Here is a 27,851-nt window from a genome sequence, read left to right on the forward strand (position 1 = left end):
GACAGCAGGAGAAGGAGTTCGCGTGGTGGTTTGCCAGGTGTGCCGGACTGGTTCTGCCAGCTTTTGATGCCGCGCCCGATCCCGCGCCAACCATCTGTTCATCCTATTAGGATGAGAAGAGCAGGAATCATCGGGGTCGGCGCTGTAGCTTTCCCAGAGCACAGCCCCACTTCGTCCCCCGAAAGCCTGAGATTGCGGTTTGATCAGATGAACGGGTTCGTCGTTAAGGCTCTGCAAGGCTATTTTTCGCTTTTGCTGGAGAGAGCACGATGAGCAATGTTAGATTGGGTAACCATCCTAAAAGGATTTCTCAACGAGTTCTGTTGTAAAAGGAGTTAAAAACGTGGGTGTAATGCTTAGAGAAATGGACATTCAGTCCATTCTTGTTTTTATCAGTTCCGTATCAGTTGGAAATGAGTCACGATTACCCGTTTTGAGCAATCTGACAATGGGAGCGCTCCTTATTTGCTCTTGTAGGCCTTTTAAATTAACGTTGTAGTCAGTGCTGTCTTTTCTGTTTGCATATTCTTGTTTATGTGTCAGCTGCTACATGTATATCACTATGTATACAAAAACGGTTGATTTGCAGGGTGCATATTTATTTAAAAATGGTACTGGTGAACTGAGTAGTAAAATAGAGGATTCTGCCCATCCAAAGCTTGTTCTGTACAGCACATTTTCCATATTAATATCAATAAATGTAAGCTATTCTCATGACAAGCATATCTATGGTTTATTCAGTTCGGTTTTAGAAAATTGCAAGACACAACTAGAAACCAACAAGGGTAGGGTTTGCATATCTAGGCTAAATTGGATGGCTAATTTACAACTGAATACATAGTGCATACAGTGAAAGACTCACACCTTTACCATGGTTTAAATTTCTTTTTTAAAAATAAATATTAAGTTTTCAAATCTTAAAAACATAAAACTTTATACATTGTTATCAACATCAAGACATCTTTTACATCTCCTTACATTTTTCAACATATGTAGTTACTTATTCCATTACCATTACATCTTACTCTTGCTATAAATCAATATTTTTTATCCTTACACATGGATCTTCTCTGGCATATTTACATATTCCCTCATTCTTTTCCTAATTGTCATTTTCTTTTCTTTTTATTTCTAAACTACTCATACCAGACATCCCAGGCCCTGTAGTATATTGAATCTTCTCTGTCTTTTAGTTTCATGATTAGTCTGTCCATCTCTATAAAGTGTATTATTTTTTTTATAACCAAGCCTTCTGGTGGTACCTTTTTTCTTTCCAGAGTTGTGCATATGAAATCCTTGCAGCTGTTAATGTGTGTAGTATGATATATCTATCTGTTTTATTGCATTCTTGTGTTATTATACATAATAAAAAAGTTTCCGGATTAAATTCAGTTTTCTGATTCGTGATTTCTTCTAGTCATTGTCTAATTGTATTCCAGTATTTTTTCACTTCCTGGCATGTCTACCAGGTATGGAAATAAGTGCCTTTTTCTTTTCCACATTTCCAACAATTTGGATTTGAATTGAACATTTTTGGCAACCTATTTGGCAGAAGGTGCCATCTATTTTGTATTGATTTTCCCTGTATGCTGTAGATGTGATTAGTTTGTAATTTGATCCCCACATTCTCTCCCAATTTTCCAGGTCTATATTATGGCCAACATTTTTCGCCCATACCACCATCATCTCTTTGACCACCTCCTCTTCCATTTTGAAATCTAGTAGAAAGTTATATATTTTTGAAATCATTTTCTTTTCCATTTCTTGTAGGATTTTATCTAATTGATGCTTTTTCATATAGAAAACAAATTGTTCTTTGTCCTTTTTATATCTTGCCTGGATTTGCAGGCATGGCCACCAATCTACCTTTATATTTTGTTACTGTAATTCTTGTCTCGTTTTTAATCTTCCTTGGGTGTCTAATAGGTCTTTCTAATTTGTAATTCTTTGTAATTCCTCTTTTTCCCCAGATCCATTGTATTTTGGGTAGATTTGTGCTTCCATAATTGACAACCAGTTTGGTATTTTAGTATAATGATTCATTTTAATCTTGTTCCATATCCTAATTAATGAATCTCTAATCATGTGTCTCTGAAAGTATGCATGCTGCTTATATTTCCCATCCCATAGAAAACTATGCCACCCTCTCTGCAAGTTATGACCCTCTATCGACAATACTCTTCTATTTTCCAGGTTGATCCAATCCTTAATCCATACCGTATCAGCTGCCTGGTAATACATTTCCCAGTCAGGGAGTCCAAAGTCACCGCTTTCTCTTTTATCCTACAGTAATTTCATTTTTATCCTGGCTTTTTTCATGTCCCAAACAAATTTGCTTATTATTTGATCTAGTTCTCTAAAAATAGTTTTATCCAATCTTATTGGTACAGTTTGAAAAAGATATAGTATTTTTCATAGTGTAGACATTTTAATTGCCGCAATTTCCCCCAGTAATGATAGCTGTAATTTTCACATTTTCAATTCTTTTTTAATTTGTATTATTAATTTGTCATAATTATCTTTTTTAATTGAAGAGCATCTTGCTGTTAACCAAATGCCTAAATATTTTACCTTTTTTACACTTTGCATTCCCAATTTCCTTCTAATTCTTTTTTTTTTTTTTGCTTATCCTTTAGATTTTTAGTCAATCATTTGTTTTATTTTTATTTATCTTAAGGCCTGCAACCTTGCTGAATTCCTCTATTTCCTTTATTAATTTTACTCCCGTATCCTCTGGATCTGCCAGAAAAAATACTATATCGGCAAATGCCTGTACTTTATAATGCTCCTTTTTAATTAAAGCTCGTTTAATTTCTTCATTTTTCCTAACATTTTCCAATAGATTTTCTAAAGTAAGGATAAAGAAAAGGGGTGACAGTGGGCATCCCTGCCTTATTCCCTTATTAATCTTAAATGTTTCCATTTTATCACTGTTCAATATTACACTGGCCATCTGTGTCGTATAAATTGTCGAGATCAGTTTGATAAATTTATTGCCAAATTGCATGTTTTCTAATTGCTGTATTATGTACTGCCAATTAACATTGTCAAATGCCTTTTGCGCATCAAGGAAGACCATTGCCTTGATGCTTTCGTGGGTTTGCTTCATAGTATTCTATTATATTCATTACCATTCTTGTATTATTTTTTATTTGTCTATTCGGTAGGAATCCATTTTGGTCGCTAAGTATGATCTGGTTAAGAGTTTTTTTCAGTCTTTCTGCCATTATGAACATAAATATTTTGCAGTCAACATTTAAAAGGGATATGGGCCTATAATTTTGGATTAGTTGATGGTCCGAATCTTCTTTTGGGATCAATATTATGTATGTCTCCCCCCATGACTAGAGTAACTTCGCTGTCGTCAGCACCTCATTGTAAAGTTCTAATAATTGCATTTCTAATTTTTCTTGGAACATTTTATACAGTTCTCCTGGGAGACCATCCAGTCCTGATGTCTTATTGCTTTTCTGCTCCAGGTTTGCTTCTTGCTGTTATTTTAGTGTTATTTCCCTCTTTATCTCTTCTTTATTTTCTTCTGGGATCGCGGGTAGTCCTTTCCCTTCTAAATATTGTTAGATATTTTTCTCTGGTACATCTTCCCTACTATATAATTCCTCAAAAAAACTTTTAACATTGTTTTTTCTTTTCAATTTTATGTTGTAACATACCATCGGTATCCTTCAATTGTTGGATTGATCTTTTTTCCTTTTCTTTCTTAAGTCTACAGGCTAGCCACCTTCCCGGCTTGTTCGTGTGTTCAAAGTAATTCTGTTTTATCTTTTTCATGTCCTGTAACCATCTTGAGCTAACATATTCAGTTTATGCCTGATCATTATCCTTTCCGTATTTGCTGTCTTGTTATGTGGTGTTTTTTCTAGTGTTTTTTTCTAGCTCCTTAAGGGTGTCTAGTAGTTGATTGTTCTCCTTTTTTCCCCTTGTATCTACATGTATTATATGAAATTGCTAAGCCCCTAATGTATGCTTTAGTTGTATCCCATAAGTTTGGAATTGATGTTTGTTGTTTTTTATTTTCTTTCAGAAAGAACTCCAATTCTTTTTCCATCATCTTAACACATTCTTTTTCTTTTAGGATCTCCCTGTTTAACATCCGTCTTCTATTCTTTTTCAATCCTTTCCAAATTATTTTAATAGGATTATGGTTTACCCATGTGTTAGTTTCAATTTCTATTTTTTTTATATTCCATTCAATTTCCACATTTGTCCATAGCATATCCAATCTTGACCATGATGTATGTGGTGCTGAATAGTAAGTATATTGCTTTTCTGTCTGGATTTCTTTCTCTCTCTCTTTTAATCCTAATTCTTCCGCCATTTGATAGAATACTTTTGGTAGTGTTTTCCTTTTCCTTTCCCCCCCTGGGCTTTCATTATTATAATCTTTTCCTAAATTTGCTATCACATTGAAATCACCTAGCAGGCATACGTTCTCATATTCCTGTTCTACTAGTTTTCTGTATAATTTAGTGTAAAAATTTTCTTGTTTCTCGTTCGGTGCATATATCACTGTCAATAACATTTTCTTATAGTTTATATAAATTTCTAACATCAGAATCCTAACCTCCTCGTCTGCATATACCTGTTTTGCTTGTAAATGTTTCTTAATATATATTGCTATCCCCCCTTTTTTGTTGGGCTAGAGATACATATAAATCTCCTAACTTTGTTGCTTCTAAGAGTTTACTTTGATGTTTCTGGATATGTTTTTGAAGGCAAATAATATCTAAGTTCAATTTCTGTAATTTAGTTATTGTTTTTCTTCTTAATTTGTGAATTTAAACCGTTAATGTTAAAGATCAATTTGATTTCTTCTGCCATCTTATTCTGTAGTTATTACTTGTTGACGCTTATTTGCTTTTGTTTCCTTTGGTGTCTTGTTCTTACACCTTCTTTCCACTTCTTGCTCTTTCCTCTTGTTTTATTTCTCTTTTCTCCACCTGAGCTTCTTCTTGACTCCTACTTTCCACTTCCTCTTTGCTGATCTGGTCTTCTCCTGATATAACATACAGTTCAAAAAATTTCCTCGCTTTTTCTATAGTCTATTTTAAATTTTTTGTCCTGCCATGATATTAACATTCCCTCTGAGATGAGCCATCTAAACAGGATGTTATTTTTATTCAGTTGGGCGGCCAAGAATCTGTAGTTCTTTCTGTTTCCTTATTCTTCTTCAAATTTGTTTCAACGTTACAATTTATGTCCCCTTAAATATCAATGGTTTGTCTCTCGTCACTTTGTATATCTCATCTCTCAGCTGTTTGAGAATCGTATGTGAACCTCTCTTGGAAGTTTAAAACATCTTGTGTAAGTATAAATTCTATATACCTCAGAAATTTCCCTTCGAACCTCTTGGCCCTCTTTTTGTAACACTTCTGCTATGAGATCTGCCATTAATTTGGGCAAATCCTCCCTTCTTTCTTCTGTTACATTCTGAAATCTGAGGAAAAAATCACTTTTCTATCTCCAAATATGAAATTGCCTCCTCTAATTTCCTGCTCTCTCCCATTAATTTCTGTTCTATCGATTCTACTTTCTTGTCTGTCTGTTTGACCTCTGCCTCCACTGCTTTCATCTTATTTACATCTTTGCTACTGTTTGTTGGATTGTACCTATCTTATCATCTAGTTTCTGTATTTCACCTTTCATTTCCCCCATTTCAGTTTTAAAGTCTGCATGGTTTCTCACCATCATTTCTTGTATTGTCGCTAGTACCATTTGGATTGTTTGCATATTTGATACCTGACTCGTCTTCTCAGGATTCAGCATGCCCTCTATCGAACATTGTCCTACTGGTGATGCTATCGTTGATGCTGGGTTGGCTGTTGTTTTCTTCCCAGTTTTAGCAATGGTTGTTGTGGTGGACATCTCAGGCTTCCCAATCTACCTATTTTCTTAAGAAAGTCTTTCAATATTATCATCTGTTATATCAACTCCCTTCTGAGTTTTCTCTGTTTATCTCTTTCCTATTATCTCATTCTAATCACTTCAATTTATCACTGCAGGGTCTAATATACTTAATAATGTCTATCCTTAGTTTTATGTACACACACACACATATGTATTTATGTAACAATGTAAAGATAAATATTATTGTTTATAATCTACTGTATAATCTGTAACCCTCTTAATTTTCTAATCTTACTTAATCCTTTAAATAAATTAGTTAATTATAATCCTAAATATAATAGCTTATATAGTAAACATATAATTCAAGAAATATAAATATTCCTCTTTTGAAATATTTGTTATTTTCTTATATACTATATCTTATTAATATCTTATAGCTCAATTAAATCTGTATGAATCAGTTAATTAATTATACATCAAATAATTAATTTGTTCCCATACTAATATCCAAGGTATCAAAATATGAAAAGGTATGAAGGGTATATAAGGTATAGTGTGTGAAAAGTGTAGCAATCTATGAAATAGGATACATAAGTTAATTCTTCTTACAATCAGCTATATATGTATATATATTGTTATTTTTTTAAAACAAATTTAATACTTAGAAATTATTCAGCTTTTTTCTTTTCTTCCTTCTTTTTCCATTCTTCTACACAGCATCATTACTTTCCCCATTTCCTGTTTCATCAGCTGCCTTTAACTACTTAGTCACTTTCACTCTCAAATTGCACAGTCATTGCTCTATCAAAATGATTCTGCTCTCCGTTCAGCTAGTTCTCCAATAAAGTTCCAATTGTTATCTCTAATGTCCCTTTTCTGCTCTGCTAGTAATCAGTCCAAATCATAGAAATTTTATTCGCAGGGTTTCAATCTTTTCTTCCATTGCGCTCTCTCTCAACTGTCAAACTGTTCAATTGTCTCTTCCTCTCCCTTTCGCTCCGCTATCCCCTGCCAATTCGCCGCTGTGTTCACTTTCCCTGGAGACTCCCTCTGTCAAAAATCTTTCACGGGACTCTCTTGTCTCACCTCTGAAACTGTCCTGGTCTGCCGTTTTTCTTTTGATGTCTTGTGTTGATCCACTTTCTTGCTTCCTGATCGCAGCTGGCTGTCACGGCTTCGGACCCGCCATAGATGCCGGGTTTCTTACGCTCCGGATTCAAAGTGCTTCCCCTCGTCACAGCGGGAGGTTGCTTTCCTCCACGCTGCTCCTATGTTTCCCCTTCTGATTCGTGTATCTCTCCAAGATTCACGATGCCTCTTGAGAGCTTCCAAGCACGAAAATTCAGATAAAGCGTTGCAGAGATCACTCTCCTGCTCCACTCCGCCATGACCTCACCACCAAAAGTCTCTCCATTGTTTAAATTTCATTAGACTTGAGTGATATTATAAAGTGACCATTGTAGCAGACTGGAAAAATCTAAAGAAGGGATCCTTTTTCTAATGGGGACCACCGTAGAAACATTTGAAGATTGACATATTCCAACTTTTGCTTAGGAACTCAAGCTGGGATATTAATGCTTAATAGAGATATTTTTAGTTGCCACCAGATTTAACATCAGTGCTGGAACAACTCAGCAGAAAGGCAAAAATAACCTTAAGAAGTGTTGCCCTAGATCTCACGCACATTTGGTGGTTTTCTCAAAAGTATTACAGAAATAGTTTGCTATTACTTTTTTCTGCTATTCCTTTGACTTCCCAATTGGAAAAAACTGGTACCAAGATTTAATACTGAGGCAGCTGTTTTATGTACAGGGGTACATAAACTGGCAGCTCAAGTTTACATTATTCATCAATGGAAACAAATATTCATAACCTTCTCCCTGTAGCAAGCTTGCTCAAGAGATACATAATACTATGTAACACATAGGAAATGGCTGTGTTGTTGTTGTTAGTCCGAAGTCATGTCCGATCCATCGTGACCCCATTGACAATGTTCGTCCAGGCCTTCCTGTCCTTTACCATCCCCAAGAGTCTATTTAAGCTCATACTACTTCAGTGATTTCATCCAGCCACCTCATTCTCTGCCATCCCCCTCTTTTGCTCTCCATTGTTTCCAGCATTAGGCTCTTCTCCAGTGAGTCCTTCCTTCTCATTAGGTGCCCAAAGTATTTAACTTTGGCTGTATGTGTATGTACCTATAAAGGAGAATATTTGTTGGGCTGTTTGCTGTTAGCTTGTTTGGCAGATCCTTGATTAGCGTGTTTACTTCTTGATTTGCTTTTTATTGATGAACAATCAGATGAGCATAGATTAACATCAAGACTAACAATCAACTATGTAAGTATATAAATACATTCTATATCTTCCTAAAGGCTTCTGATCTGGCAAGTTTTAGTCTGGAGACTGCATAGAGACAAGCATAATAAACATACATTTTATATCAGTGTTTATACTATTTTATACTATTTGTGTACTCAAGTAGCATAAAAATGCAGAAACTACATTTCTAGGAGAAAGCACACAAAAATGGCAGGAGCCATTACAATCGTATGAAGCAATGTGTGATGGCTGCTTTTTAAAAATTCTGAAGGGTGAAGCAATCCAGGATACTATTTTTCAATATTAAATTATCTGCAAGTTATTGTAAGGAGAGGAAATTACCATTTTCCTGTTTTCTAAGCAACCTAGGAATTATTCAGACAAAAATAATTTCCCCTTATATGAATGAAAGGGGCACTTGGGCTAGGAAATTCTTCAAATTATAATTGAGTTCAACTCTCTTTAATTGCACAAGTATAAAGTATACTATAAACCATGGCATATCAGAAATTTATGGATCATTCATGGCATGGTATTGGTATTCCATGTTATGAATTATCCATAAATTCTGCTGAGAATTCTGTTTTATTCTATAACTTCTTTTAAACAGTATTAAGCTGATTTTAAGAAATAATGGACCCCATTAAAGTAATGAAAAATAAAGATATGTTTTGATGTCAGGATGTATACAGGTAAATATTGGCAAAAGCAGTCCAACACAAAACTGAGATATAGTGGGTCCCACAATATTGATGAAGTACAAAACAATACAAAAATTCTTAGATTTTAGCGTAAATCACAAGAAGGTTCTAATATAGTCAAAGTTAAGAGCAGCGACCCCCAATCATTTGGGCACCAGAAACCCATTCCATAGAGAGAGGTTTTTCCACGGACCGAGGGGGTTGTGGTTTCATGTGCTGCCTGCATCCCACAGAGAGGGCTTTGCTTGTTTGCACGGCCCATCTTCTGGCATGCCACAGCCCAGTGCCAGTCCATGGACTAGGGTTTGGGAAGCATTTCTTGTGTGGAACATTACAAACAGTAAGTGTAAGAAGTTTATTTTTATGAAATTGTGTACCATTTAAAAAGCAAACATTGAACAGACTAATTAGCTAATGATAAATTTTATTTGGGGGTTCTAAACCTATGCATATGCTTTGTAATTTGTTTTGTACATACAAAAATGTACAGAATCATAATAATGGCAACTATAATATTGACAATTGCACCACTCTTACTATTATTTTTTGAGCAGTTATTAGTGGTAGAATGCTTAAGTATTTGATAATTTTGCCTTCTTTTTAATTATAGAAGAAATAAATTGAACTTCTAATATGCTTTTAGAAAAATAGAAAAATTCCAGCTACTTCATTGGTACACTAACAAAAGAGAAGGGAGAAGTACATTAATGGGAAAAAACATTCTCTAGATACTAATTGGACATAAGAGAGGCACATAACATTTTAATATAACTTAAATCTTTAAGCCTTCAAATAAAGTGATGATCAACTATGGCATCGTAAAAGTTGTACATGGTTGTTTGTGTAGATATGTACTAAATACATGACAGTCTTAAAAATATCAGATTAAGCAAATTCTTAATGAAAACACTAGCTGTTCTAATAAAAAATGCAGAGCTTTACACAATATTGGAGTCTTAAACTTAGTGCAACTTATCAAAAAGTTTACTAAAGATTATAGTCTTTCTCAAAATCCCATGTTAAATCTAATATAAGGAGCTTGAATTACAAGTAAGCTAAACTCTTTAAGACTTTGGTATAATTTCGGATTTTGCAATTCAGATATAAAATTCAGTAAATCAGGCTTTATATACTAAGCATTAAAATGATTATTTCCATACTAATCTTCTGAATAAAATATCAAGGGCAACAGAATTAATTTTAATATTCTTAAATGAAATAAATGGTTATAACACTAACATTTAACATATCTTCCTAAATAGTGGTACTAGCTGTTATGTCAATTTAATTTTCCTACAAACATAGCAGAACATTACTGTTGATGGCTCAGGACCCCAAGCTTATATGTACATCCTAAACAATTACAGGATTGGGCTATTAAACATATACCTTCTAAGCAAGCAAATGAATATATGTGGAACGGACCTAAAGTGTATAAAGCTATTTTCACAGAGTCATTGTTGTGATCTAATATTGCAATTTATATTCTTCCCACAGAATTATCTGCAAACTGACTCAAAATTTTAATTCACTGCATCAAATAACTGCACTAACTCTTTTAAAATGCTGCTATGCATTTTTCCTTTCTAAGAATAGCATAGGTTATTGCACAAATGTATTTTTGATTATGTTAACACTTGTTTCCTTGTTTACTGCTTGCATAGAAATATGCTAAAATTACATTTAAAATGCTATATAAAAAGTAAGAAATGTTACTTTTAAAAGTAGTGTCCTGAGAATAGTACAAAATTAATTATACAAGGCCTTCACTTTTGTTTTATTTACAGCATCTATTCCCAGTCAAAATCTGTTTCACATGAAATTGTATTGACAGTTTTTCCACAAAAATATTTTAGTAAACTGTTTATAATTTGCATTTAAGTAATCTATCCAATTATTTTTCGAGACTTTCACACGAGTAAAATAAGACTAGTTCAAAATAATTACACTACAAGGCCTATTTTAGCACATAGAAAATTTTGAGAGCTTTGTACATTTTTATATTTTGGTCAAAAAAATTAAGTGTACAGTTATTACATTTTTAACAAAAACAAATTTCAAACTCTTGATTGTTTTAAAAAATATAAATCTATACTATTTATCATACATTAGAATAGTTTTCTTTTGCAACTTTTTCTTATTTGTTTATTTCAGAAATGAAAGCTAAACGCTATGATTCAAGTGCCAGCGGAAGAATAAGCATGTTTGGATTAAATGAAAACAAAATTTACTGAGAAAATAACATTATATGTCAATTTCCTGTGTTTTACCAATGATTTAAGCATAGATGATTTTATAACCCCCACCCAGATTATTCAATTATCCTATGCAACATATACTTAAATTCAAAAAGACTGCCAAACTGATAGCAGTCATTCAAGCATGAAAAGTTCCAAGACAATCTTTTGTCTTTTAATTCTTCACGCTAAAGACTGAGTTCAAGTTGTAAAAGTGAACAAACTAGATCTTAGGAAAATATTACCAATGGTGGCTCATCTAGTAGCATTTCTTCCTATAGCAAATCTCAGTATAGCATTGGTATCTGCTTATGTCAAGTATGTTTATTTTACACGAGTACAACCCATATATAGTTAGAATAAAGAATTTGGCAACTGATTGTTCTGTCAGGCTAAAAGAGATGATATTATAAGGCTGCTTTATGGAATGGTCTTTAGAAATTAAGTGATAAAGACCACGCTCAACAACATGGAATGAGGCATTATTATTAATTAAGAACAAACAGTACTCAACAAAATACATAATAAATATTTACTGAATCATCAAAAACTATTCTTATGCAGAATAAGAATGAACTTGCTAACCTTTAAGGCATTAGTGCATTAAGGACTATATCTCCAAGAAATAAATATAAATACCAGGAAATATTACTATAGGGCTACCTGTACAATTATACTTGATAATATTCTATAATATTTTACAAGTGCTAACAGCACTTTAGAACACATATTTCACATCAGTTTTCAACACTTCACCAAATGAATTAAACCGATCAGGCAAAATTCTCATCTTCACTGTCCCATCAGCTCCACAGGAGAATATGTGATTTGCTGGTCCTGTCTCAATCTGCATGACACCTGTCCCAAGATTTCTGAAAATAGATTGTCTAGAATGTTCATTGAGGAAAGTATGGAGAAGACTGAAATTAGACAGACACCATACCTAAAATGCAAACAGAAAGAGAAAAAACAGATTGTGATTTTGAGTTGATATCCCTAAGTTTGATAAATATGCTTCAATTATATAAACACTCAGATGCTTTAGTTATGGTTCTTTTTATGAGCTCAATTAAGAATGGAAATTAAAGATGAATATTTAAATAAGTAATATTTTTTAAAAGTTAAGGCTAATAAAACAAATTAGTACACATTTTAAATAGGACATATACTTGTCCTACCAGGTTAGATAGGGTGGGCACAATGTTAGTCCTTTCTCTTAAATATTGCCATCTTATGGGAGCTAGGAAGCATGCCATTTTTGTGGGAGTTCCACCCTGCTCCCCCAGCACTGGGATGACGAGTGCTTTATTAGATGCTTGACTTGGAGCCAGGTTGTTATTTTTAATGTATTTGTTTTTATAGTTTTAATAAGAATATTATGTTATTTTAACTTTTGATTGGAAGTTGCCCAAGTTTGTTATAAGGTGGACAGTTATATGAATATTTAAATGAAATAGTTCTCAAGAATGTTATAATGAATATATAAGAAACTACTCTTATACAAATTAACAAGATGGAATTTTGTAATTTATGACCTTGATATTTCCTTCTGCGGATCCTGTAACAAAATATTCTTCTGTAGGATCTACAGCAATTGCTTTAACAGGAGAATCATGACTTTGGAAAAACTGTCTCTGTTGCTTTTGACGAAGATCTATTAAGCAGGTGTAGCCTTTTCTTCCACCAGATATTAATAGCTGGTGTTTGGGGGCATATGCCAAAACAGTTGCTCCAGTATCATGACAGGTAAATGCTGAAATATAAAAAAAATAAAAGAAATTATAATGTAAATAATATTCTATTACTATTGAATATATTTATTACATGATACTGTTAAATAAAGCATCAGTACTGAATTATTGGATGCATCAACTTGATTTTGAATTAGATCAATGGAAAACATTTGTTAGAAGTAGGAAAAACTCTTTTTGACCTTGACTATTTATGGATCTTTTGAAACCTTCTTATTCCATACATATAAGCTATAAGTTTGTGAATCCATTTAAATTTCAATATTTCTGCATAATAATTACCTAAAATGTGATCTGGTCTCAATGCAAGTCTTAAAACTAGATAAAGGAAACCCAATTAAACAAATGAGTCAAAAAACATGATAATATTCGTTTATTTATTGAGGAAAATGATCCAAAGCTGCTTGTTTATGGCAAAAGTAAGCAAACCTTTTGGATTATCAGTTCAGTTGAAGGAGAAATTAGAGCCAGGTGGTCAATGGGATGATAGTCAAGGGTGAGTGTGGGTGGAATGAGACAGCTTGCCACAGCCAATAGCCATGGCCAATGTGCTGCAGAACAACTTACAGCAGGACACAGCAATTGAATTGAATTTAACAATTCAATTTAATTATTTAAGATAAATAAAAAAATATTTTAATTTTTGTCATTCACATTTCATTCAGTCCTTCCTTTTGCATCCTTTCTTTAATAATTCTATTATACCATATTTTTTTGATATTGGTATAACTCTTGTCCTGCAGCGAGTTATCCTGTGGCGAGTTGGTCATGGCGAGCTGTCCCACAGTGAGTTGTCTGTGGCAAGTTGGCCGTGGTGAATTGGCTCTGGCAAACTGGCTGTGGCAAGTTGGCTGCAGTGAACTGTCATAGACCTGAGTGTGGGAAGTCCTGCCTTATCTTAAGAACAGAATTCTGAATATTCTTCTTGTCTAATCTTCACAACACATATGAATAGAATATAATTCTTTATTGGCCAAGCGTGATTGGACACACAAGGAATTTGTCTTGGTGCATATGCTCTCAGTGTACATAAAAGATACATTCGTCAAGAATCATAAGGTACAACATTTAATAATAGTCATAGTGTACAATACAATCGAATCATACTAGGAAACAGTCAATATAAATCGTAAGGATACAAATGACAAAGTTACAGTCATACAGTCACAAGTGGGAGGGGATGGGTGATAAGGAGTGATAAGATCAATACTAATAGTAATGCAGACTTTGTAAATAGTCGAACAGTGTTGAGGGGATTGTTTAGCAGAGTGATGGTGTTCGGGGAAAAATTGTCCTTGTGTCTAGTTTTTTTGGAGAATAAAAGTGAGGGACAGGCAAGATTCTGTTAATACTGGTATTATTAATACATTACTACTTTAATAATAAAATACATTAAAATATAGGTAGAACTAGTATTCTTGGCTTATTTGTTTCTCAATTCACCCAAGGCTAACAATTTTGAGAGCCTCTGAAAAACAATTGTTTATACTCACCATGCTGGAATGGTTAAAAAAACTACAAAGACTTGGGACTGCCCTAGTCCACTATCAGGCAGATCTGTTCAAATGAAGGCAATTCAGTACCACTGTTACCCTCCCCAAGAAAGGGTAATCAACCAAGATCACGCTATGAGCAAGGTGTGTAATTTTCTGGGAGATTTAAAAAAAACAGGGTAATGCCTAAGGAATTAAAAACCTCTCTTGCACTGTTCACTGTTCATGAGATTATCATCAGGAGAAGACTAAATAAAAATAGCGTGCATGATAGGTTGGCAGAGAGAAAGCCAATAAAAATGCTATTATCTGCAGTTTGTGAAAGAACATGGATAAGCCAGAAGACTAATTTGAATAATTTTCAATGGACATATGAGACCAAAAAATAACTTTGGTTTGAATGGAGAACAGATCAAATTATATGTCCTATTTATGAAGAAATTCTAAAAGTTCAAAAGAATTTGCAAACTTTTAAGCACCACTGTATATAGTGGAAATAATTACCTTTCCTATACAAGATAGTTTGTATTACACAACAGTCATACATACAATAATTCTACACAACAGAAAAAGTAGGCCAAATGAATTTAGCATCTGTTTTTGTATTCAAAATTAATCCAAGTTTTTTTAAAATTATAATTCGCTGAGGAATCATAGAGTTAAAACATTGGGAGGCAATTATATTATGGTAGGCTGAAATAAATTATGACTAATTGTTGTGTGTGAACTAAGTCAATCTATTCTACTTCTACTAGAGATCATGCCAGACAAATCTTATTGCATTTTTTGACAAAGTGACAAAATTAGTGGAATAGAGAAATGCTGTGGATATAATTTACTTGGACTTCAGTAAGGCATTTAATAAAATAGACCATAACCTACTACTTTAAAGAAAGAAAAATGTGGGTTGGACAACATCATCACTAGAAGGGTTCATAACTGGCTGACCAACCACTCTCAACATGTAGTCCCCAATGGAACTGCATCTACATGGAGGGAAATATGCAGTGGAGTGTCCCAAGACTCTGTCTTAGGCCCAGTACTCTTCAATATTTTCATCAGTGATTTAGATTAGGGGATAGATGGGGAACTCATGAAACACTACAGAAGATAGGTTTAAGATACAGAAGGATCTTGACAAACTTGAACGTTGGCCCTTATCTAACAAAATGAAATGCAATGGTAAAAAATGTAAGGCAAGAATGTCTAAATATGCAGGTATAATATATATACTATATTATATTATAATTATATGTTATAATATAAAAATGGAACCTGGAAATTTTTATAGTAATTATGAGTGAGAACTTGGAATTCTAGTGGACAATCACTTAAATATGAGCCAGCAGTGTGCTGCAGCTGCCAAAAAAGCCAAGACAGTCCTGAGGTGCATTAACAGAGGGGTAGAATCAAGATCATGTAAAGTGTTAATATCACTTTATAATGTCTTGATAAGACCACACTTAGAATATTACATCAAGTTTTGGTCATCACAATGTAAAAAGGATATTAAGAGAAGAGCAACAAAGATGATTAGGGGACTGGAGGCTAAAACATGAATGGTTGGTGGAATTGGGTATGCCTATTTTAATGAAAAGAAGGACTAGGGGTAAGCAGTTTCAATATCTAAGGCAGTGTTGGTGAACCTTTTTGGCATCTTGTGCCGAAATTGGAGTGTGTGCGGAGGAGCACCAGAAACTGAAAGAGCAGTTCCCCAGCATGTGAGCACAGGTGCGGTGGAAACCGGAAGAGCGGTTCTCCTCCATGCTGCAGCGAGTCCCCAGGATGGGTAGACTCCTTATGACGTCATTACGCTGGGTCTGTACTTGTATATATAAAAAGCCAGCCCCTTGGAGAATCCCCAGCTTTGACTCAGCTTCTTTAAGTCACAAGCTGCGTCTCTGAAAGCATTAGTGTTTTATTCAGTGATGTTCTACAGAAGCTACCCTTGCTTCAATCAGGGCATCTGGATCTGGGCAGCTGCAACTTCAGGAGAGCGGGGCCCTGTTCTCCTGCAATGTTGGGATAAACATTTTCCCAAGCGCTGCTAGGCAAGCAGGGAAGCGTCTGAGACCTTCCCCATAGCTGCAGTTTGTCCAATCATAAAACTGATTGGCAAACTGAAAACAGCCACCCAGCTGATCGCGTGGGAGGCATCTTTTCCTTCTCTGGCTGATCTGATCGCTCGGGGCTTGCAATAGCTTAAGGAGCGAAATTCACTTCTTGGAGCCATCAACGAGCAGTGGCCATCTTTGACTGCAGTCTCTTCAGACACGAGGTGAGCGGCCATTTTAAGTGGCCTGGCGGCCATTTTCAGGGCTCCAAAGACCCAATTCCACCCTCTGCCATCCTTAAGCACTTTTGAGAGCCATTCTTTCAATGCTTAAGCCTTGCTTATTTAAAATGGATCAGGACAGTGCTCATGCAGAGTTTTCCGCCCCAGTGGAACAGACCCTCCAACCCACTAAAAGGAAAAGACACAGACAACGTACTGCTCAGAGGGAAGTGGCTGCAAAAATCAGAGCTAAGTCTCTAGCCCCTAAGAAGACAACTCAGGCTGAGTTGAAGGCAAAGAAATGCAGACATGCAGCTCTAGAGAGACAATTTAACAAGACTATTCAACAAATGAGAGGGCAACTGCAACAGGTTTCCCAGCCAGCCGAATATCAGGGTTTCCAGAGAAGCCCCCCAGGGGAGGGGAAGTTGTTCATGGAGCCTTTGGACCCCCCCGTCTGGACCCCTGAGGCATTTGAGGAACAACCTCAGGGTTTCAGCAGTCTGGGCCATATTTCCAGCAAACCTCTGGGCCCTATGTCCCCTCTTCCCTCCAGAGTTCAGGCCTCCCAGATCAGGCCGGAAGCCACCTTCATGCCCACTGCAGCTGGCCTTCGGCCCTCCACTACCTTTGATAACAGGCCCAGGGCGATCCAAGATGTTGTTTCCTTAGCCATTAGACAGGGATTGGCTGAAGGTTTTCAACAGATTCTTTGGCCTCTGGAAAAGGTTCAGGCCCTTCTCCCTTCTCAGTCTATGGCTTCCTTACACCTGCAATGAGATTTCCACAGACTCCAAGACCTCAGAGTCCATTCTTCACAGGCAGAATGGGAGAAGTATGAAGGAGAAGAGGGCGTCTCCCTATCTGAACACAGTTGCTCCTCTCGTTCAGAGCGCGAAATCTGTGATCACAATCTTTCAGAGGAAGAAGACTTTCATCCAGATCAGCCCTCCTCTGCATTAGTCTTTAAACCAGCTCTCTTTAAATCCCTACTTAGCAAGGCCCTGGTCACTGCCAAGCTGTCACCTGAGGAAGCAGCACCTGAACCACAAGGGGAACCCTCCGGGCAAGGAGACTTGCTCTTCTCCAAGCCGGTAGTACACACAGAGGTTTTGCCTTCTCCCCTTTTGTTTCTCGACATGGTCAAGGAGCAGTGCGCTTCCCCTTCGGCAGGTCCTTGTCCATAATCTTTGGACAAGCGGTTCTACAATGTTAGCAAATCCCTAGCCAACGCCCTTGCAGTGCCCTCAGTAGACACTCTGGTTGTGGCATCATTCTCCTCTTCCGGCACTCCCACCGAGCCAGAGGATATCCTTAAACCAGAGGACAAGCGTTCCGAACAGACCCTCAAGCGCAACCACCAAGCAGCTGCGTAGGCTGTTCGGACTTCGACTGCTGCATCGTTTTTCACAAGGGCATCTCTATGATGGCTGCACCAACTGCATGATCAATTGCCTGCCTCTGACCTCAGGTCTCAGGACCTTAACAAATTATAGCAGCGGCGGAATTCACTGTGGATGACACCTTCAATTCCACCAAATTTGCATCAAGAGCCATGGCATCTTCGGTGGCGGCAAGAAGGCTTCTGTGGCTCCGAAATTGGCAGGAGTCACACCGCAAATGGAAGCTGGCCTCTGCCCCCTGTGCAGGAGACAAGCTTTTTGGCGAGGCTCTAGAGCCGTATCTCATCGAGATCAGACATAAATGTAAAATTCTTTCCTCCTCAGGTAAAAAAGCTGACTATCGCCCAGCTCCTTATCGGCCACCTCCCTTTCGGGTGGAGTCCACCTCCCACTTTCCTCGGCCACAGAGGGCGTATTCTCAGCGCCAAGACCAACGTCAAGAACCACCTGGCAGACAACCTTCTGCTGGTAAATGGCCCTTTCAGGGGGGAGGGGGGAGTGCCTTCCATCGCTCTAAGTAATACCTTGTTCTCTGTACCCATCGGAGGTCGCTTAGCCTTCTTTGCCTCAAAATGGGAGGAGTCAACGATGGATGCCTGGGTGCTCAATACTGTTAGGTCAGGGCTATAATTGGAATTTCTATCGTCACCCCCAGAAATTTTTTTGATTTGTCCTGTTTCACGGGATACTTCAAAGAGAGCCCTTATGAATTCGGCCATTCAATACCTACTCGACATAAGGGCTATTCAACCAGTTCCCACCTTACAACGGGGACATGGATTTTACTCTCGTCTTTTTGTTGTTCCCAAAGCCTCGGTGGGGGGTGGGAAGCCATCCTTGACCTAAAATTGCTCAATCAATTTTTCAAATACAGGCGATTTAAAATGCAGACACTGCATTCTATCTTAGAAAGCGTTCGGGAGGGCGACCTCCTCTCTTCCATTGATCTCACGGAGGCTTACCTCCACATCCCAATCTGGCCTCATCATTGCCAGTTTCTCTGCTTCTGTTACCAGAATGCCCACTTCCAGTATCGAGCCCTTCCCTTCGGCCTCTCATTGGCTCCAAGGGTCTTCACAAAGGTTCTAGCAGCATTGGTGACTTCTGTTCCAGTGGGGATCCAATGCTACTTGGACGACATGTTGATACTGTCCTCCTCCATCCCCTCGGCCCATCGGGACTTACAAATTACCCTGTCTTGCCTCCAAAGCCATGGGTTTTCCATCAACACCAAGAAGACCATCTTTCACCCATGACCAAACTGCTACACTTGGGAGCAGTCATCGACACGACTTTGTGCCAAGTTTTCCTGTCTCCAGATCATGGAAAAAGCCTTGCAGAGATCATCAGCCAGATTCAACAACAACAAACTGTTCCACTGTTGCTGCTGTCCAAACTACTGGGGAAGATGGTCTCCTGTATTTGGCATCGTCCCGTTGGGAACGGCTTCACTGCCGATCGCTCCAATGGTTCCTGCTTCCCTTTCAACGAGCAGAAACCAGCCACTCGTCAATCAAGGTCCTGTTTTCTCAACAGGCCCGGCGGTCCCTCAATTGGTGGCTCTCCCCGTCCCTCTGGAAGGGACTCCAATTCAAGGAACCAGACAGGCTAGTAACCACCACAGATGCCAGCCTTCTGGGTTGGGGCTCCCATATGGAGGTCAGATAGCTCAAGGGGTTTGGTCCAGATCAGACAGCACCCATCCCATAAATTGGTTAGAGCTCAGAGCTATCTCTCTGGCTCTCAAGCATTTCAGAGTCTTGGTGACCGGCTCCCATGTTCTTGTGTTGACGGACCATATGGCTGCAAAGGCACATGTCAAAAGACAGGGGGGAACGAGATCCAAGGCACTTATGAGGGAGGCAGAACGTTTGGGGTTATGGGCAGAGAAACACCTGCTGTCGATCTCAGCGGATCACATTTTCGGAGTCGACAAATCCCAAGCTGACTGACTGAGCAGGAGTTTAGCCAACCAGGCAGAATGGTCCATTACTCCGTCCCTATTCAGGGATCTTTCCCTCAGGTTCGGAACTCCTCAAAATGCCCAAGTCAACAGATTCTTCACCAGGTTTCCTTGCCAGGGAGTGGAGGGGACCAATGCTCTTCATTGCAAATGGCCCGTGGATCTCCTCTATGCCTTTCCCCCTCTTCCCATCATTCCGGCGGTCATACCCAAACTGTTGGCGGAAAGAGCAGAACTAATTCTCTTGGCACCCTATTGGCCAAGGAGGCCCTGGTTTGTGGACCTGGTCAACCTGTCTGTGGCTTCCCCTTGGAGGATCCCGGCCCATCTCATCTCCCTGCATCAAGGGGCCCTGATACATCCGGAGCCCCAGTGGCTGAAGCTGACCGTGTGGCGCTTCAGCGGCAGCAGCTAAGGGAGGCTAATCTCCCAGAGGGGGTTATCCTCATCATCCAGGCGTCTTGCAAACCTTCTACGATGCGCCTCTATGATATCACCTGGAGGGTTTTCTCCCAATGGTGCCTCAAGAAGGGGCTCTCTCCTTCCTCAGCCCAGTTGGTAGAGGTTCTTAGATTCCTTCAGAATGGCTTGGAGGAAGGTTTAGCCCACAATATCTTACATCGCCAGGTAGCAGCTCTCTCCTCAGTTCTTTCATGGGGTTCACTTCCTTCCTTGTCCCATCACCCCTCGGTCAGGAGATTTTTGAAAGGGGCTTCCAACCTACACCCTCCTGTGTTGCACAGGTATCCTTCATGGGACCTTCACTTGGTTCTTAATGCCCTTACGAAGCCCCCTTTTGAACCCCTTAGAACAGTGTCTCTCCAATTCCTAACTCTAAAGGTAATTTTCCTCGTTTCTATCACTTCGACCAGAGGGGTGTCAGAACTGGCCGCCCTTTCTATCAGGCAGGATCTTTGCATCTTTCACAATGACAGGGTTGTTCTCCGTCTGGACCCCTTCTTTATCCCAAAGGTTAACACTTGGTTCCACCAGTCCCAAGACATTGTGTTACCTGACTTCTGTCCCGTTCCACAACATAACTTAGAGTGCAAGTGGCATACTCTAGATCAGGCTTGTCCAACCCGCGGCCCGCATGCGGCCCAGGTCGCCTCGTAATGCGGCCCAGTGCCCACCCCAACCTTCTGGCAAGAGCCAGCGAGGAGGAGAGGCAGGCGCGAGGCGGGGCGAGACGAGCGCCACGCAGCAACAGAAAAGGAGGGTGCCGGAGCTTCCGGTTTGTCGGCTTCGCGAGCGGCAGGGATTTGCGAAGCTGCGCGATCCCTGCCGCGCTAGCCGTTTTTGGGGCTCCGACCCAGCCGGGTACGGAGCTAGGCTGCCCTGCAGGGGCAGCTGAAGGTAGGGGGATCCGGAGAAGGGTTTGGGGTGCTGCAGACTCCCTCCCTGGCCGGCAGAACTCCCTTTTCCCAGGACGGTGCAGCGGCGGTCTGTAATGGCCGCCACAAAGAAGCTGGCAGCCGGGTAAGAATGCGCAGGAGGAAGTGGAGAAAGTGATTGAGAGGAGAAAGTTTTTCTTGGCTCCTAGGACTCTAAGACATATCTAATAAAATTCCTGAAAAGTATGACTTTCTGAATAATACCTGCCAGAAGAGGAAAAAAGCGGCTGTTTGAAGGTGCTGAAAGGATAGCTTTCCCTCTTTTCCTACGGAATAAATAACTGGATATTAAGAAACCTATTTCTTTTAGGTGAAAATTGGTTTTAAGCGATGAGTGGGAAGAGAGAGGATTAAAAGAAAACATTTGTATGCTAAGACTTTGTCGGAGCAGATGCCTTAAGGATTTGAAGACTAGAATATATTGCAATAAGATTTTAAACAGATTTGGACTTTCTTTCTCTTGGATTGATATTACCCCAGAAGGAGAAAGTGAGAACTCTGCCTTGGTTTGGACTGACTGATAACTTTGGGACTGTTTTATTTTTTTTATTTTCTTTTGAATATTCTGGTTGTTGTAAGAAGAAAGAAGGGGAAAAGAAAAGAAAAGATTTATAATGGCTCTTTCTGTTGAGGAACTAAGAAAAGAATATGAACAAGCAAAAAAAAATGGTAAAGATGGTGTGGAAGAAGCTTTCCTTTTCTTAGAAATGGCGCTTATTAATTATCAACAAACATTACAACAGATGAAGACAGCAGAGGAACAAGAAAGAAAGAAAGGAGCCATTTTTAATGAATCTCAGAACTTGATCCAGAAAGAAGGAAGAGAGAAAGAAAAGAAAAGAAGAGAAAAGAAGAAAACTAAAGGACTTAAGGACTTAAGATCTAAAAAAACATTTAAGAAAGGGAAAAATAAGGTGCAAAACCAATATGATGATAGTAAACAAAAGGGAAAAGGAATACGACAGAGAAGGGAAGCTGGCAAGGCAGAGGCTAGAAGAAGGGGGGGGTAGAAAGGTTTGTTGGGAGAAGAAAGAAAGGGAAAAGGTGGAGAAAAGCTACAATGTTTTGAAATTAAATGAAAAAAAGAAATTTTTTTTGGATAATGGATAAAGTATAATTTTTTTTTTAAAAAAAAGATTTTGCAAGGTACATAAGATGAGATGGTAGTATTGTAATGATTTAAGAGTTGATAAGAGATTAAAATGTTAAAATGTTTAAAAATGATTGGCTTTAAAACCTAATAATAGGGGAGGTTTAGAATATTGTTTTAATTAAAGAGTTTAATAAGACTATGGTATTGATGTTATTATAAAATTTTTATTATAGTATCTTTTTTTAATATTTGGATTTATTGTCTAATTATGTACTTAATTATGTTGGATGTATTAGTTAGATAGAATGTACCAAGCAAAATCGGATTGGGTATTAGATATTATTTTAAAGATTAATTTGATTAACTTAGGGGGGAGATAGAAAGGCATCATACTCTGATTAATGTTTTCAGGAGAAACTTATTTTCTTTTTTTTTTTATAAGGAATGAGACAAAGGGATGATAAAAAATGGACAAAAGATATAAATATAATGATTCAAATTAAGATGATTAATTAAGATAGAAGTAAGAAGTGTGAAATATGTGGGGAAGTTAATATAGAAGGCTTAGAATGGTAAATAAAATAAGTAATGATATGTAAGATGAGCATGAATATAATTGAAGTCCATGAAGAGAGAGACACCTGGGTCCAAGTTACTTTCCAAAAAGATTTTTTTTTATGTTTTGTGTGTTGTGTGTATATGTCTTTTTGGGGGGAGAATTAGTTAAAAATTGTAGAAATATAGATTGAGAATAATGGTAACTAAGTCAGAAAGAAACAGATGAAATAATAATAATGATATTGAATAAGGGTAAAGAGAAGTAAAGAGAAATTGAATAAGAGGTTTTGGTATGTTGTATGGAAATGGTTTAAAACAGAATTATAATTTATCTGACTTGTTAAATTGACAATGAAAAAAGGTTTAAACATGTAATGAATAATGACAATTTGTGTGTTTTAAAAATTAATAAAACTTGTTTTTAAAAAAAAAAAAAAGAAAAGGAGGGTGCCGCCTTTGCTGCTTCTGCCCCCGCCGCCGCCCCCCCCAACCCCGCAAAATTTGGCCGGAAAATTAATAAAAAATAAAATTTTTTAATAATTAATAATAAATAATAAAAATAATTTATAATTTATTATATAATTTTATAATATAATTATTTTATAATAATTTATTATATGTGCAGCCCAAACCAAATTTTCATCTTCTAATGTGGCCCAGGGAAGGTGAAAGGTTGGACACCCCTGCTCTAGATGTCAGAAGGGCTCTTAGAATTTACATCAAGCGCACTTCCCCTTTTATAAAGACAGAAGCCATGATTGTCTCCTTTTCACCTTCTCACTTGGGGAGCAAGGCTTCTTACCCTATTAGCAGGTGGATCAGGACATGCATCGCACAAGCCTACAAAGCGGTGGCTCTTCCGGTACCCCGTGGTCTAATGGCACACTCTACCAGAAGTGCGGCCACTTCAGCCCCTTGGGCCACCCAGGCATCCTTGGAAGAGAGTTGCAGAGCAGCCACGTGGACATCCCCGTCTCCCTTCATCAGACACTACCGTCTGGATTCCTTTGCCTCGGCGATGGCGGCCTTTGGCAGATGGGTTCTTCAGCGAGTGGTTTCACTGTTGGAGTGATTGGCAGGACGAGGACGCCATGGGCATGCAAGCTTTGGTATATCCCATCCTGGGCTCTCGTTGCAGCATGGAGGAGAATGGGCGTTGGTAAATTTACCTGTGAATGCCCTTTCTATCTATGCTGCGAGAGAGCCCAGCCCCTCCCTTGGTTCATCCGGAGATGGTAAGGCATGTTAATGTATTGGATTGTTTGCTTTCAGAGACACTTCTTCAGTCTGTCAAGTATCTTCCCAAAGCTGGGGATTCTCCCGGGGGCTGGCTTTTTATATATACAAGTACAGAGCCAGGTTAATGACATCATAAGGAGTCTATCCATCCTGAGCTCTCTCGCAGCATAGATAGAAAGGGCGTTCACAGGTAAATTTACCAACACCCACTCCCCAGTGCGCATGTGCACACTAGGAAACTGTTTCTGGCATAAGCATGTGCACCGGCAATCTAATTTTCCGGTTTCTCGCGCACATGTGCGCCAGGGAGCTGCTCTTCCGGTTTTCGACACTCCTGCGTGTGCGAAGACCAGCTGTGCGCTCTGGAACCTAGAGGAGCAATGGGCAACAGCTGGTGTGCCAAGATAGCTCTGTGTGCCACTTCTGGCATCAGTGCCATAGGTTCGCCATCATGGATCCAAAGGGTTTCCACAAAGAAGAGGGACTCAACCTATTCTCCAAAGCACCTGAAGGCAGAACAAGAAGTAATGGAGGAAACTAATAAAGGAGAGAAGCAACTTAGAACTAAGGAGAAATTTAGTTACAGTTAGAACAATGAATCAATGGAACAACCGGCTTTCAGAAATTGGGAATGCTCCAACACTGGAAGTTTTTAAGAAGAGATTGGACAATTATTTGAAGTGGTATAGGGGTTCCTGGCTAAGCGGGGGTTGGATTAGAAGACTTCCAAGGTCCCTTCCAAATCAGAAAAAGTCCCAAAGCAAGATGTTTATTTCTATAAACTCTAGCATAACTTTTTGGCCTAGTTCGCAAAACATGTTAAAGGTATACTATGGTAACATTCAGTATTTTGTCTAAACCAAAACACATCTGATGTGAGAAGTCATAAGCCATAAATTGTAGCAGTAAGTTAGTTATCTGTTTTTTAATTGTTCAACCAATTTATATAGCTTATATAAATTATGTAAGTTTATTCTTGGCTGAGATATATTGTCATGGCTTACCATGTTTCAAAACCTGGACCATTTTGAGAGAGCTGTTCCAAATTTAAAACTTATACATGATTGATTTTTTTTTTCATGTGATTTAAATTCAAAACCACTGTTTTGAACTCCAAATGTTTCAATTTATTATTTAGCATTACCATATATGTACAGAAAAATGGATAAATCTTTTATCAAATAGAGTTATCTTGACTGCATGTACAATTGCATAATGTTATATTAGTAAAATGGCTAATTCTAACCAAAATCTTATTTCTCAATTGGGAGCTGAAGTGTAATTTAAGATTTTAAGTCTTAAAACTTATAGTTTTATGTTTGTATATATGCTAGTTAAGCTTACCATGAACCAAGCTACAAGAAGGGCCAACCAAAGTATCCCACAGACAAATATTTCTAAAAGGAAACAAACACAGCAATAGTAATGTATCTAATGATATCACAAGAACAGCTGAATTAGTAATTAGAATTTAAAAAGCATCAAATAAGAGCAACAATTCATTTGAAATTATCTGAAACATTTTATTTTTATTTTATTGGAAAGAAGAATATCAATATGATTTTTTAAACTATTTATTTAACAATTTCTATTCAAATATTTTTATAGAAATTACAGTTTAATAGGAACCCTGAGGGATGAAAATTATAAAAAGAAAAGATAATGATTGGATGGTACAGTGCTTTGAAATATAGGTAGTCCTTGACTTACGATCATAATTGAGCTCCAAATTTTTGTTGTTAAGTGAGTTAACAAATGTTTCACTTAACATGAATTCTGGGCTCAATTGTGGTCGTAATTCAATGACCATCTGTATATGTGCAGATTCTAAACAGTGCAGCCATTTGTAAATGACAGATGAAAATTTTGTCAATGTGCAGATTTTCTAAATGCCATCCAAGATTTTTTAGTATAGTACAATGTGCAAATAATCTCTGGAATCATCATGGCTGTTTTTTATTATTTATTTGATTTTTATCATGCTTTTGTTACTTTATAAAAATGTGAACATAAATATGATCTTGATCTTGAAATTTTTTAAATACCTGTTGTCAGTAGATAACCCAGCAGTAGCTATCAAAGACGAAGAACTGATGAAAACAAAATCACTAGCCGTTTTATTGTGGCATTGCCATGTCTGAAAATATCAAGGAACAATATGTATAATAAAGCAACTAAAATATGGTTAATTTACAGCTTATTTACTTAGAAATATGATATATTAATTTCAGGTTAAGCTTGCAACAGTATACTTAGCAGGATTTTTCCCCTGCTTTTTTTTTTTTTTTTCATAGAATAGCAGAACCTTCAATTCTGTTAGTAACTGAAGTTAATCTCCAGTTTATGGATTAGCTCAATACAGGTAGTCCTTGATTTACAACAGTTCACTTAGTGACCATTTGAACTTACAATGGCACTGAAAAAGTGACTTATGACCATTTTTCACACTTATGACCATTACAGCATCCCCATGGTCACACAAGTTACATTCGGATGCTTGGCAACTGACTCACATTTACAATGGTTGCAGTGTTCTGGGATCATGTGATCACCTTTTGTGACCTTCTGACAAGCAAAGTCAATGGGGAAACCAGACTCACTTAACAATCATGTTACTAATTTAACAACTGCAGTAATTCACTTAACAAATGTGGAAAGAAAAAATGTAAAATGGGATAAACTTAACAAATGTTTCGCTTAGCAACATAATTTTGGGTTCAATTGTGATTGTAACTCAAGGACTACCTGTAACTTCCTGGACAGCATAAAATACTGCAATCTTAAGTCACAGTTAGTTTACAGATTTCAAATGATTTTTCAAGAGTATCAAATCTATGAGGAAAAATGTTTGAAGTATGAAAGTCTATTTTTGCTTGGAAATTCTATTCTTTCTTCCCCAAATAAAAAATATAATGAAGATTTTGGTATACATGCAATTTTCAACCAAGAATATTTGTCCACTGTGTAAAAAGAAACTATATACAAGTAAGATAGCTATGTAACAAATTAAAGTAAGGACTTAGTTGTTGTGGTTATAAAAAAATAAATAAAAATCTAAATTTAAAAAAAACTAGGAAATATTCTGACTTACCAGGTATGGTTTAGGTGTGCTTCCATTATGTAGGCAACCTTTACAGTTTGTTTGATACAAACTTATGTGTCCGTCACCATCAACGATCCCAAACTAAAGAAAGTAGATACATACATGTTTTACATTATATTAATACTTAATTACTTGATTCCTTCATAGTTAAGCTTTTCCAGATGTGGGTGGATATGAATGTGTATTAAGTAATTAGCAATTCCTAGTATATCTGAAAGAACTGAATGGAATTCATATGAATAAGAGCCTCTTCATTTATTCATTCAAAATATCTTTTTGTGTAACATAATTTTACAGAACAATAGGATCCAACTAGTTTAATACAAAATGTTTATCTATAAATAAGACATTGGACTCTATTGAAGTATGACCCAAAAAAATATTTCATAGATCTCACTGAGCTATAATTTCACAACTGGAAAGATTCTTTGTGTAATTTTATTCATGAAATTGCATT

At 37.4% G+C, this 27,851-nt stretch overlaps 1 protein-coding gene across 1 annotated transcript in view; it reads right to left on the reverse strand.

Moving 5' to 3' along the window:
- Positions 1-9,292: 9,292 nt before the first annotated feature.
- The window catches only part of DMXL1 (Dmx like 1), an 83,633-nt gene continuing 65,074 nt past the window's right edge, over positions 9,293-27,851 (reverse strand). Inside the window, exons 40-44 of the mRNA XM_026673533.2 lie at positions 27,383-27,475; positions 26,337-26,428; positions 25,636-25,688; positions 12,658-12,875; positions 9,293-12,065 (exon numbers count right to left, since the gene is read on the reverse strand). Coding sequence (XP_026529318.1) covers positions 11,841-12,065; positions 12,658-12,875; positions 25,636-25,688; positions 26,337-26,428; positions 27,383-27,475 — 681 coding nt within the window. The 3' untranslated portion in view covers positions 9,293-11,840. The remainder of the gene's footprint in view (positions 12,066-12,657; positions 12,876-25,635; positions 25,689-26,336; positions 26,429-27,382; positions 27,476-27,851) is intronic.

The sequence above is a fragment of the Notechis scutatus genome, chromosome 2, assembly GCF_049901735.1.
Source record: "Notechis scutatus isolate UNSWTSFEM ecotype Mainland chromosome 2, rNotScu1.2, whole genome shotgun sequence".
Lineage (NCBI taxonomy): Eukaryota > Metazoa > Chordata > Lepidosauria > Squamata > Elapidae > Notechis > Notechis scutatus.